This window comes from Pleurodeles waltl, chromosome 8 (assembly GCF_031143425.1).
Source record: "Pleurodeles waltl isolate 20211129_DDA chromosome 8, aPleWal1.hap1.20221129, whole genome shotgun sequence".
NCBI lineage: Eukaryota > Metazoa > Chordata > Amphibia > Caudata > Salamandridae > Pleurodeles > Pleurodeles waltl.
The window spans coordinates 1,534,157,492-1,534,171,372 of record NC_090447.1 but is presented as its reverse complement, the minus strand read 5'-3'; the positions used below and the strand labels follow the sequence as shown (position 1 = coordinate 1,534,171,372).

Genomic DNA, 13,881 nt, shown 5'->3' with positions numbered 1-13,881 from the left:
CTCTGAATCAACAGATCAGATTTGTTAAGCGTTGGATCAGTTTAATCAGCGTTTTTGCATCTTAAGTAAGTTAGCTTAGGAATTTCAAATTATTACTTAAATGTATTGTTTTTGCTGCTGTTCACGCATCACAAGAATATGGTCGGAGGAAAGGCTCACTTTTTGTCTCACTGTCAGTCTTGGGATTCCTCAAATAAACCAGTGTTTACTTCCAGGCACTAACCTCTTGTAACATCTCTCCCACCATAATTTCAGAACCCGATTTCCTAGAATTGTCCTCAGTGCTGCATTTCCACTGTTATCTGCATTTTTCTTAGCACAATAGGAGATGGGTTAGTTGTGATCAGTGAAGCTAGCTGTGTGTATGCTTCTCTTAGCTGGCAGGGTGTTACTGCATCTCTACAAGTGGACACGCTGTGTGTAACTTTGAGCTATCCTGGCATGCTGTGTGCAAGGTTCTCCGAAAGGATTTGTGCCTTTCACTCTAGGAAGGCAAGTGGCCTCAAGGTTTGTCTGATCAAAGTTAATATATTCATTGTGAAGGAGAGGTGGGGAGAGAGTGGGTGAAAAAGGGTGGGGGAAGAGATGGGGCAGAAGGTGAGACGGTCAAGTGGAAGAGAGAGGAATGGAGAGAGAGAGAGAGAGAGAGGAATGGAGAGAGAGAGGAATGGAGAGAGAGAGAGAGAGAGAGAGGAATGGAGAGAGAGAGAGAGAGAGAGAGAGAGAGAGAGAGAGAGAGAGAGAGAGAGAGAGAGAGAGAGAGAGAGAGAGAGAGAGAGAGAGAGAGAGAGAGAGAAAAAAAAAAAGGTGTTGCATGTCAATCACAACCTTAAGAGTTTTAACATTTCCTTGATGAAAACTGTACAGGTCCCTGTGGCAACCTTCCTTACGCCCGAGTACAGAAATACATTTGCAGCTGCAGAGGCTCTCGGACTCACCCCTGAGGTCGACACGAGCAGGTCTGGGGCAGACGAAAGCACAAGCACCTGTGTCACAAACCTGCAGAGAAAGGACAAAAACACAATCAAACGTCAGGATTGAGAGACAGGGCCATAGAAGAGAGCGATTAGACGCCGGAAGCATTTTCAGAGCAGCTATTCACAATGACCCGAGCTGTAACATCCGCAAATCCTAACTAGCCTTCTGGCTGTTCAGTAGAGGCCAGGAGTATGAACATATTACCCTGTATGGATACTGAAGTCAATATCAGAGAAAACTCCAACTTCATATAACATCAAGCCACCCAGGAACCACTGACATGTAGACTAACAGTAGAAAACAAAAATAAGGTGTTGAGGACCCTGCACCATGGGGGCAGCCTCCCTAGAATCAAGGCACTAGGAGAAACCTCAGGGGTACATGGTTCTCTGAGGGAAACTGAACGGACAAAATTCCAACCAAAGGCTAGAAAGCACCAATTCAAACAATGCTCAATTCCCTTTATGCATAACAGAGGTAAAAAAAAAAAGAAAATGCTCAATCCTCTTCAGCTCTACTCCTTGGCTACAGTCTTTGATCCCTTAGTGACACCAAAGCCTATACAACAGAAAGATTCATTTATGGTACGACAGTTTAAGCTTACAGGTTTGTTATATGTGAAAGGCCGGAAGGAATCAACCATGTTTCGCGAGGGCAACTTGGCCCATATGAGCTCAGTCCTAGAGTCCAAACTCAGACAATGCTCACTTTAGTGCCCTACGCCCATCGGCATTTCTAGGAAGGTGGGCACGTCCCATCCATGTTACTGATTTAGTGTGGCATCTGCAAGAACTCTAGCAGGAGGCTTTTCTAAGGCTGCAAAACATCCATCTGGACACATCCGGCAGACACTGCTTTCCTACTGGCTACTGATCCATGATTTACAAAGAAATACCATGAAGTGTTTCGATTTGATTTAGAACTCACTTCAGAACTTGGTTGGAAAACCTCATCCACATATTTAGTTTTCTTTGCAATTAAACCAATAGGTGTGACAAAAGCCCTTAAGTGTTTCTGCCCCTTTCCAAAGCTTTGACCCCCAATGTGCATGGAGTCAGAGTGGACAAGAGGGAGACGTGCGGGGGGAGGGTTAGGGGTAGAACAGGACTTTAATGAAAGATAACTTAAGAGACTAGAGCAGAGAATCCAGTGTAGATGCAGAAGGACCAGACCCATACCTGATTTTCTGGATCACCCACTGTGTAAAATGGATTCCCTCTCAATTTGTTGTATGTAAACGCATCTTGTGAGGATATCTTGAAAGTCTGCCACCGATCCAGCCCTGATGGATACAAGGTCACTGGAGTCCAACCACAAGGCCTTGGATTCCAGCAGGAGGGCTATCACCATTTGTGATCATCGTCTGCACCTGAACTTCAGGATGTCACACAACCACGTTCACAGTGATGCTTCTGTACGGTATCCCTAAAACTTAAGAGGCCCTCTGTGGTGTGTTCAGGCCTCTAATGAAAATGTTCCTCACATAGCTGAAAAAGTGAACCAAGAAATTTCAACTTTGTTCTTTGCGTGTAACAGTGTACGCACTTATGTCAATCGAGTATTTACTTTTTGCGATTTCAGGCCTGACAAATATCTATTGCTTTTCAAGAACTGCATCCTTCCTTTTTGGACAATTAAGCGTGATTTCCCTAAAGGTCGTGTATTTGCAGAGGACACGGACTTCACTGCAGCTGCTAAAAGGTAATAAATTAGTTAAATGTTCCTAAAGCAGTGATTGGAGGACTGCCAGCCAGTCACAGCTCACTGGGCAAGACAAGCTTGGTCAACCAAAGCAGCTCATTCATAGCCCTCAAGGGCCAGCGCTGACTCTAACCGGATTCTTACTTCTAAATCAGGATGTTGGTACAATCAAGGCATCTTCCACATGCCCACTCACTATAGCGGCTGGTGAATGCCAGTGCAGGTTGTGGAGCCATTACATGTGCTTCCTTAAGATTATTTTTTTTGCCACGGACATTTCTTGCAATGGAGTATTTGACACAAAAGCAATGGTTGCCCCTTCTTCCTTGTTGAGTGTGCTCCAGGTGCTATCATTAATGCTTGAGTTGCATGGTTGCCACATAACTGAATTATTTGTGCAATCCATCTTGCAATTGTGGTCTTTGTAACCGGTTTCCTTACGTAGCTTTTTGAGAAAGATAAGCAATCAGTCTTCCTGAAAGGTTTCGCCTTTTCAATGTAATACATAATAGAGCGACTTGCATCCCATGTGAGTGGCGTTCTTTCAGCGCGACTTTGGATTTAGAAAAAAAAAGAAAAAAGCTTGGAAATTGAACAGACTGGTGAATCTGAAATTGTGGAACTGCCTTTGGTATGAACTGTGGATCTGTTCTCATGATAATTCTGCCTTTGTGAATTTGAAAATAAGGTTGTTGAATTGTGAGTGCTTGTAACCCACTAACCCTGAGTAGGGAAGTAATAGCTACTAAGAAAGCGGTCTTCAGCATTAGCATCTGTAAAGTCACCTTGTGTAATGGCTCAAAGGCTTCCTTCATGAGTTGTGCAGGTTCCATGTGGGTGCTGGAACCCTTCTTGGTGGTGCTATCCTTTTAGCACCTCTAAGAGACTTTTTACCATTGGTGCTGAGTAGACTTCTTCCCATTTTACCTCTTGCATAGTTCACTATTGCAGCCACACGAACCTTCAAGGATGGATATGCAAGACGCTCTTGTAAAAAGTGATTTAAATATCTTAACACTGTCTTTTCCCTTGTGATCTTCTTATTCAACGTATTTTTCACACACCAAAGTGCAAACCTTTTCCATTTTGCCATATAAGATTTCTAGTTATTGGTTTTCTAGATTCCCTTAATACACCCTTTGTTTTTTTCTGGTAACCTCATGTATCCAAATTCTAAGTCTTTAGGAGCCACGCCGTTAGTTTAACATATTCCGTTTCTGGGTACAGTACCCTTCCGTTTCCCACTGACCACTGACTCATTTTGGTAGCATTTGAAAGGTTCCCGTGCTAATTGTACTATCTCTGAGTACCACGTTTGTCTTGCCTATTGTGGAGCAATTAAAATCAAGGTCATGTGACTCCCTTTGCATTTGCTGATCACCCTGTGTAACAATGGAAATGGGGGGAAAAGAGTAATCAAATATCCCGGATCAGTTTAGCGAAAGGGCATTGCCCAGCGACTGTGGGTATGGATGTCTGGAGGCACAGTTTTGGCATTTTGTGTTCCAAGGTGTTGCAAATAGACCTGTTGTTGGTGTACCCCACTTTTTGAAAATTTTCTGCACCACTTTCTGATTCAGCTCCTATTTGTGGGAGCATGAGACCTGCCTGCTCAGTCTGTCGGCCTCGCAATTAACTTTCCCTAGCAGATGTATTGCTTGAATGTCCATGTTCCTCTGAATTGCCCATTTCCGGAGTTGATGAGCTAACTTTGAGAGGGATGGAGCTTGAGTCCAACTCCTAAAACATGGTGGATCTACTGTATGTTTGAATTAATATTGTCTTCCCTTGAATATGTCTCTAGAAAGCCTTTGATGCTAGAAAAAAAAAAAAAAGTCTTTAACTCCAGGCTGTTGAGGTGTTGCACTGCCTCCTGATTCCTCATATTTTCAGAGAGTCCAACTGAGCTCCCCATCCAATATACGAGGCATCTGTTGTTATCGTTACTGAAGGTGTTGGTCGCAGAAACGGCCTTCCTCGTGTAAAGAGCCATGCAATCTCCTCTTGAATCTTCTGTGTGACAACCACTAGATCTTACAAAATCTCTTTCAGCTGAGACCGCAGAGTCTGAAGCCACTCCTGGATTGGTCTCAAATGCAGTCTTCCATATGGCATCAAGGGAATGCATGATGAAGTCTTCTGCAATAATTTCCCCTCAGTCTTTGGTGTCAGAGATTGCACCCTCCGGTAACGGAGAATCTCCTCCAGAAGAGACCGAGCCCTCTTCTCGTTGGAGAACTCCTTCCCCTGATTCAAATTCAATCTTGCTCCAAAGATAATGTTCTCCTGTTCTAGAGAGGGCTTCTTATGCTTAATGAGAAACCTAGATTATACAGTATCTTCATCATCAATAGAACGTCCTGCTAGCATCTTGATAAGCGTGTGCTCTTATTAACCAAGTGTAAGTATGGATATACGCGTATACCCATTCTTCTGAGATGAGCTGCCATGGCTCTAAGCACTTTGTAAAAACCTCTGGTGCCGACTTTACTCTGAAGACTATTACCTTGAATTGATCATGTTTTCTGTTTACTACAAACCTTAGATATTTTGTTTGTTTCGCATTCATTAGTTTGCACAAGTAAGCATCCTTTAAGTCTTATAGTAGCCATAGCTCATTTTTACAATTGTGAAATATCATCTTGTAAAGTTGTCATTTTGAAATTGTGTGTCTTTATAAACTTGTTAATGAACCCAAGATCTAGGATTAGACACAGCGATCCGCCCACCTTTGGTATTAGGAAATATGTTGGGTAATTTCCCTTGGTGATTTTTTGAATTGGACCCAGTTCTATTGCTTGCTTGTTTAACAGTTATTTCACCTCCTTGAGAAGTCGAGCTGTTTCCTCCCTTTAATGGATCTTCTTCAGACCTCCTATCTGAGGGAATTTGTGTAGGTCTATGCCATATCCGAACTGTATTGTGTTTAGGACCCATTTGTCTGATGTTATCTTCCTGTTATGTAATGTTGTTCTCACTTCACTTAGAATGTAGAGTTAGTGAAATGTTTTTAGTTGAAAGAATGGAGTGGGGATGATGTGTAGAATTGGAGTAGTGGGGCAGTTGAAGTTGACCAGGGTGGAGTACAGGCAGACATTGGTGTTGGCGTGCTTTCATATTTGAATAAACTACAAGGAAACTCAATGCCGTTTGATGAATTATACTACAAGAATTTTGGCGACGACTACATTGCAAGACTGAAACCCTCGCTGATTCTTCTCCGTCTTTTCGGCCACCCGGAGTGAGTAGCGCGCCAACAACTTCCCGTTCTGTGACTGGGCATCCTTAAAGCAGAATAGCCAGCAGTTTAGCCGCTCTTACCGGTGCGCTGCACCTTGTGTTATTTTTATTGTGAACGAGCGTACCAGTGCAGTACTGTCTCAAGCCGCGAGACATCAACGCCGCGAGCCATCAACCGCGCTCTCATGCTATCTCCGCTGTATTGAAGTGCCGGTGGTGCATGACTATTGAGAGTACGCATCGATCCACACGCGCACATACAACACTCGTGTCCATGCTACTGTGAAGGGCACGAGGTGTTTTTAAAGAGGAACGCGCGGCTCCCACCGCTACACACGCGCCAGGCAATAAAGGAGGGGTGCGAGGTCTTATATAGCGCTTGAGTCCACAACAAAGCTCTGCAGCTAGGAAAGAAGCCCAAGTGTCTGCTTTACCTTCCTCCACGTCACACGCTCGCTCCTTCGCACTCACTGTGATCTTGGTGATGTGATCAGGGCATGTACTAAATTCTACATCCTCCTGGACACTGAAACTCTGATGTGTTTTTTTCGGCGGCCATATTGGATGTACTTTCTTGTTTTTTGAGAGACTTCTTTCGTGATTTTGTAAAGAAAAGAAACAAAATGAGTGCTGCTCAAACATGTACTCTTACTCCTCCACAACCTTTTCTGACTTCCACTGGAGATCAACATGTCAAATGGCTAGAGTGGAAAGAATACTTTTTGAACTATTTAGATACTATTGATGATGAAGATTTGACTCAAACTAAAAAGAAGAACATTTTGTTACACTGTTTGGGTCCTATAGGTCTTAAGGTGTATAACTCAATAGAAAAAATAGGGATGTGAATGTGTTTTCTCAGGCTTTAGAAGACCTTGACAGATATTATTCAACATCGGTCTGTATTGCTATTGACAGATACAATTTTTTCAGTAGGAAACAACAGAAAACAGAATCTATTGAAGAATATGTTTCAGAACTAAAAGAACTAGCACTTACCTGTAGGTTTGGTGGGTTGCATAAAGAAGTTATCAGGGACCAAATCATTATGCACGTTAACAATTCTCACATTCAAGAGAGATTGTGGGTACATGGAGAGTCCCAGTTGGAGGAAGTTGTGGCTCTAGTTAAAAAAGCTGAAATTTCAAATAAATGTGCAAGGGCCATTTGTTGTGTAAAAACAGAAGTACAGAATGTAGTAGTTAGCAAGGTTAAATTTAAAAAGAATAAGGAAGAAACACATAGGAAACAGGTGGAAACAAAGAACGTTGAACGAAAATGTTTTCGCTGTGGGAGTAAAGAGCTCTTAGCATTTTACAAGAAATGTCCGGCACAAGACCAACAGTGTGCTAAGTGTGGCATTAAGGGGCATTTCGCTAAAGTGTGTAGGAGAGGTAGAAAAGTTGCAGCAGTGATCAGTAAATCTGATTCAGAATGCAATTCTGATTCTAGTGCTGATTCAAAGGGCCATGAGTATGTCTGAGGTATTAACAGTGATATTGATGTAGAAGATTGTGTGAAAGTAAATCAAACAGAAAATTCTTGTATATCACACTTAAGCATACAATCTAGAAATAAGTCGGTTTGTGAAATTCTCTTGGGGGGAGTGCGTGTTCTGATCATAGCAGACTCTGGTTCCCCGTACACAATTATAAACAAGAATATGTGGGAGATTAAATTTCAAAAGGTTCTGGGCTCCACATTAAATCCAACAGATGTCTTGCCAGAGAGTTTTACAGGTGAATCCATTCCTATGATTGGTTTTAGAGAAGTGGTTTTTGAAATCAAGGGCAAGAGAACCGTGGGCAAATTATATGTTGCCGAAGAAGGATCAGCAGTATTGGGTTGGTTGGATCAAAGGGCTCTGAATATTGTTTTGGATCCCAACGGTGTGGAACAGGTTAAGGTAGTGGGTGACTATAAAAGTTATAGTGTTACATTGAGGAACGAATTTCCAGAACTTTTTTTCGGGAAATATTGGTGCCCTTAAGAATTTTAGACATAGAATTGTGTTGAAGGATAATGCTGTACCGAAAGTTCACAAATCACGTGATATTCCCTGGGCGATAAGAGACGAAGTGAATAAAGAATTAGAGTCTCTTCTACGCAGGGGTATTATTGAAGAGGTGGATGCCTCTGAATGGATCTCACCTTTGGTGGCAGTACGCAAAGCCAATGGGAGGATTCGTCTATGCATCGACTTGCAGTACCTAAATAACATATTGGAGAGGTTCCCTTTACCAAAAATGTCTGAAATGCTTGCCCTGACAAAGGACATGGAATGGTTCACTTCCCTTGACTTATCGTCCGCTTACCCTCAGGTGAGATTACATGAAGATAGTAAGAATGTGACTGCTTTCATGACCTCTCAGGGTTGTTTCCGTTATGTTCGTATGCCTTTCGGACTGGCCTCAGCGGTAGCGGTCTTTCAGAAACTGATGCACAAACGGTTTAAGGATATGGAAGGTGTAGTGGTCTTTCAAGGCGACATTTTAATTATGGGAAGGAACAGACTGCAACATGATAAGAGAGTTAAGTGTGTATTAAGTATCTTAAGAGAGAATGGCTTGACAGCTGAATTTTCTAAATGTAAATTTGGAGTACAATGCTTAAACTATTTAGGGCATGAAATCACTATGAGGGGGATTAAACCAAAAAAAAAAAAAAGAGTTATCAGCAATTAGGGGTGCCCCAGCTCCTAGCAATAAGGACGAGTTACGGTCGTTCCTTGGCTTAACAGAATTCTATGCAAGGTTTGTCAGGAGTTTCTCTGAGAAAACGTTTAACTTCAGACAACTGCTGAAAGAAAGATGTAAATTTGTATGGACGGATGCGTTACAAGAAGATTTTGAATGTATAAAACGAGAGATTTGTGAGGGCAAGGCGTTGTCAGGGTTTGACCCTAACCTTGCTTCTATTCTCACTAGTGACGCCTCAAATAAAGGTATTGGTGCTGTATTAAGCCAGAAAGGTATCACTGGTGAGGAAGTTACTATAGCCTTTGCCTCTAGAGGGCTTTCTCCCACAGAAGAGAGGTATTCAGTTATTCAGAGAGAAACTCTGGCGGTCGTTTGCAGATTAGAACATTTCAGGAATTTTCTGTGGGGTTTTGACATTGAAATCAGATGTGACCATAAACCCCTAATCAAGGTGTTGACTACGGAAGGTTTGCTAAAGTCAACAGCAAGAATAGCTAGAATGTCCATAAGATTGTTGGACTTCAAATACAATTTTGTATATGTTCCAGGAGTTCAAAATAAGGTAGCGGACTGTTTGAGCAGATTGCCCTTACCATTTAAAGAAGTAGTGGGTCAGGACGAAGAGTTCATGGTCGCTTGGTCAGGGAGTCATGATTGTAAGGCCATTAGTTCTGAGGTTTGGAATGAAACTGTAGCAAATGACCCCATATTAACCACGCTTAAACAATATATTCAAGAAGGCTGGCCAGGGAAAAATGGAATGCCAGCAGAATTCAGAGTTTTCTTTGAGTTACGAGATGAGTTATCTGTAGAACAGGATAAGGTATTGAGGGGTGATAGGATAATTCCACCTGAGAAATTAAGGGACTCCATTATTAAAATAAATCATGAAGGACATCTTGGCATTGTCAAAACTAAAAAGAAAGTTAAGGAGAACTATTGGTGGCCTGGTATGGATGTCAATATTGAAAGAATTGTTAGGAGTTGTGATTTATGCATGAATGCTAACAGATCGCTGGTGACCTTAAAACCTACTTTACATCCCGTGCCTTGCCCGGAGATGGCTTGGGAAGTTATTGGTCTGGATATAATGGGACCAATTGTAGAGGAGAATGTGCAGTGGTACATTATTATAGTAGCAGTAGATTACTTCTCAAAGTGGCCAGAGATTAAATTTGTTTCTAAAGCTAATTCAAGGAATGTTCTGATATACTTGGATGATCTGTTTCAAACGGAAGGGCTGCCTAGGAAGATAATAACTGATAATGGAGTGCAATTTAAGAGTGAGGAGTTGAAGAATTTTTCGAGAGAAATGGCATAGAACACAAATTAGTTTCTGTTTACCATCCTAGTGGAAATGGAGAAGTAGAGAGGTTTAATCGAGTTTTAAAGATTCTGTACAACTAGCTAAAATTTAGAAATGTTGATTGGAAAACTAGTGTGAAGAAAATGATCTGGATGTACAGACCACCCCAACGGTAACGGGCCATACTCCTTTTACAATTATGAGGGGTAGAATTCCATTTATAAAAGATAATCAGGGTTGGTTAAGCAAATCTAGAGTAAAAGAATGGTCACCTGCTGAAATTAAGGGGAATATTCAGAAAGCACAGGAGTTGTATTAAACCTATGTAGATTTTAAAAAAGGGGCAAGAGACGTTGGTCTGAAGAAAGGTGATGTTGTTCGAGTTAAACTACCAGGTAAAGTTAAAAAAAGGTGATACTAAATTTGCAGAGCCTAAAACAGTTCTTCAAATATACAAAAACTCTGGCAAGTTAAGTGATGGTCGTGTGTGGCATATGAGTCGTTGTGCTAAGTTATTGGGTGATGCTGTTGGGGCGAATTCTACAGTACCTATGAAGAATTATTTATGGCTAGACCCTGTTTATGAAGACACTTTCTCTGGAGCTGCTAACATCCTAGAAGTTGATTCGGCGTTAGAAGATGTTATGGACAATTATGGCATCCCGGCACAGGAAATGGAAGTATCCAAGGAACATCTGGACAATTTTGAAAGGAATGTAACCTACAGGAGCAAATTGGGTAGAATGATTAAAAAACCTTTGCATCTAAAGGACTACATTGTAAATTAGGATATGTATTGTAAATTAGTTGTGATTTATGTTTTACTTATTGTTTATTTTCCAAAGGGGGGGGGGGTAGATGTGTTATATAATGTTGTTCTCACTTCACTTAGAATGTAGAGTTAGTGAAATGTTTTTAGTTGAAAGAATGGAGTGGGGATGATGTGTAGAATTGGAGTAGTGGGGCAGTTGAAGTTGACCAGGGTGGAGTACAGGCAGACATTGGTGTTGGCATGCTTTCATATTTGAATAAACTACAAGGAAACTCAATGCCGTTTGATGAATTATACTACACTTCCTCCGCTCCTGGAGATAGTCTTGTAATCTTCCTCCTACTGGTGTGTTGTGATGGTATTCGGAATCTTTGCTGTTTCCTGTCTCTGATGGCATCTGTGATGTAGTTGTTGATGCAATGCAGTGATTTACTAGAGGGAGTTGTACCTCCTCAAGCTAGCCGTCCTCTGGCTCCTTCTCAAAAGGCATTTCTTCTTTGCTGTTGGGACTGCCAGCTTTGTTGTGATGAAGAGGTCCGAGCACCACTGTGGAAGCCCTGATGAGAACTACCCGAGTGGAATGTACCTCTAGAGGCTGGTCTTCTTGCAGAGAAAGACCCCCTTCAAATTCCTCCACAAAACTGTAATGTGCTCATGGACTTAGCTGTTTCATTGTCCTTTTTAGCTGGTTGAGGCTTTCATCAACAGAGTTCCGAACAATTATTGAACATTAAAAGGAGTATTTATGTTAGCTTGCACTTCAGACTTGAAACCAAAAATTCAAAGCCACGAGTGATGCCTCAGAGTAACCCCTATCACCAATTGGAGGCTAGATGTGTCCGCTGCATCCAGTGTTGATCTTAAGAAGGTTTTTGCTATGTTTTTACTCGTCTCTCTACCAGATGGCATGCCCTATTGTGATATTGTTCTGGATAATGTTTCATTAACTATCTCCGCCCAGTGCTGATGTATCCGTCTGTTAGGAAAAGCATTGGAAGTTGTAATGCGCCACTGGTTTGCCACACCCCACTCTATCCTACGGCCTGTGAGTTCCACTCTGCTACTTTCTTTATGGGGGGTGGCTCTGAAGTTGAAAGGATGTTCTCCCTCTTTCTTGCCGTGGAAGTAATGAGACAGCCAGAACAGTACCTTTCATACAAGCTGGGTCGTTAGAAAAAAAACTGGTTCTTTAAAACTTCCATGCCTTGATCAAGAATACTTGGTAACAGAGGCAGATATTGGTTTATTGTCTGGCGTGGCAGCTGTGCCTCTAAAATAAAACATGACTGGGGTTTATCCTCCTCTGGTTCAGGGGTGTGGAATTTAATAAAATATTTACTTGTCCATGGGACAGATTGCCTCTTAAATCTACTTGTCCGGTAAAAAAGAAAATCTACTTGTCCCTTTGGTGCCATGTAGTGCAGCGACAAATGATGGCAGCGATCTCATTATGTAAGAGCTCTTATAACAGCCTCTCTGACCGGGGCTACTATAGTAGGGCATAAATACTTGCAGTTTCAATCCCTACTATAGTAATTTCCTTACTTTGCCACCTTTCTGCAGATCTACATACTGGGGCAGGAGGAAGCAGCAGTAGTTCCAGGGCTGGAATGCCTTTGAGTCGGCAAACCTACTAACCTGCATGGTTCAAGGATTTTCACCAGCTCTTCTCTAATCTTTTCCCATCATGAGAAAGGTTGGAAGCTTTCCCCTGACAATGGCAGAAGTATAGCTTCTTCCAGGGTTGGGGGGAAAAAAGTGGTTGGAGGGAAAGTGAACTGTAAACGTTCAATAGATTTTCACATGAGCAAATCTACACATGCTTATTTGCGAGTGCTAAAATACAGTTCACAAATATTTTCTAGGAGCACGATTTCCTGGTCTACTTCTGAAGTTCTTGTGCATTCATTCATGAACGCCACCAATTCAAAGATCTATACCATGGATGCACTTTGTGACTTTTTTAAAGAATTGGGTCCCTAATTAGGTCTGGCGTTAACAAAGACATTTTGTTTTTATTAAACTTCTATTTCTCTCTCTCTCTCTGTCTATCTATGGGTTGGCTTTATTGCGAGTGAACGCATTCTGCTCTTCCACAAGGAGCATATTGGCACAAAGTAGTTTTGTTCAGAGCCGGGGACTACAGGGCCAGGAACTACTGTGGCAATCAGTGGCATAACAAAACTGGAGGGGGCCCCCCGCTTGCAAAAAATAGGGAGGAGGTCCCCCTCCAGACTCATTCAGGGAAGGTGCTCTGCTGAGGGGCTCCCTGTAGGGGGGATGCAGGGCCTTGGTTACGCCACTGGTCGCAATGTGCGCTTTTTAAGAACAAAAGCTTTTTGTCTTTTTGCCAGTGTTCGTTACAATGGTGCGGGCCTGTCAGCCCCCGCATCAACAAAGTGTTACAAAAGCTGTGTCAAAACAAGACATGTATTGACAAAACCAAAAGAATCACAAATATGTCGGATTGGGTGGCTTTGCCAGTGTTTGTTTAGTTTCATGCTTCCTATAATCTTGTCGAAAATGGTTACACTTATTTTTCATTAGGAATATTTTTGGGAAATATTAGCATGTATCAACATTTTACTAAATGACGCTTCAGAGAAACAGCATCTAAAATTTAATAGTAACAAAACATTTTTTTTTCTTACTTAAATTTTTTTCCTGAACATTTTATTTTGAAAGCAAAGAATCAGGACTTTTGCTTACAAGCTTCTACAAATATTTGCATCTAATCGGAGAGCATTCTGGGAGCATTATACTTAGCGTCATATTGTTAAACGTTTCAAACGTGTACATTTTTTTTTTTTTTTTTTTAAACTGGAATCACTGCCAGTAGTGCAGTGTGACCTTTAAACGTTTATTTACAGTGCTTACCCTAATAATGAAGGCTTTTCATTAATGAACCATGAATACAAGTTCTAGCAGCACTGACATATGGGCACACATTACCTCAACTGCAGACAGTTCCCCTTCTGTGCTAACTGGCAGCCAAAGGGTTTGTGCTGCAGGGGGACGGGCCTACTTGTCCCAAGGACAAAATAAACATGAAAACTTTTGCCCTTGACCCCAAACAATATGTCCCGGGCGTTGGGCAATAGGAATTTCACATCCCTGCAGTTGTATCTTAAACTTGTCTGCTGCATTTTTAATGACCATGTTATCCATCCAAACCCTCACCCCAT

At 41.8% G+C, this 13,881-nt stretch overlaps 1 protein-coding gene across 1 annotated transcript in view; it reads right to left on the bottom strand.

Moving 5' to 3' along the window:
- Positions 1-13,881, bottom strand: part of WDR4 (WD repeat domain 4) — an 80,915-nt gene that overhangs the window by 24,036 nt on the left and 42,998 nt on the right. The window contains exon 6 of the mRNA XM_069202967.1: positions 939-999. Within this exon, the coding sequence (XP_069059068.1) occupies positions 939-999 (61 nt within the window). The remainder of the gene's footprint in view (positions 1-938; positions 1,000-13,881) is intronic.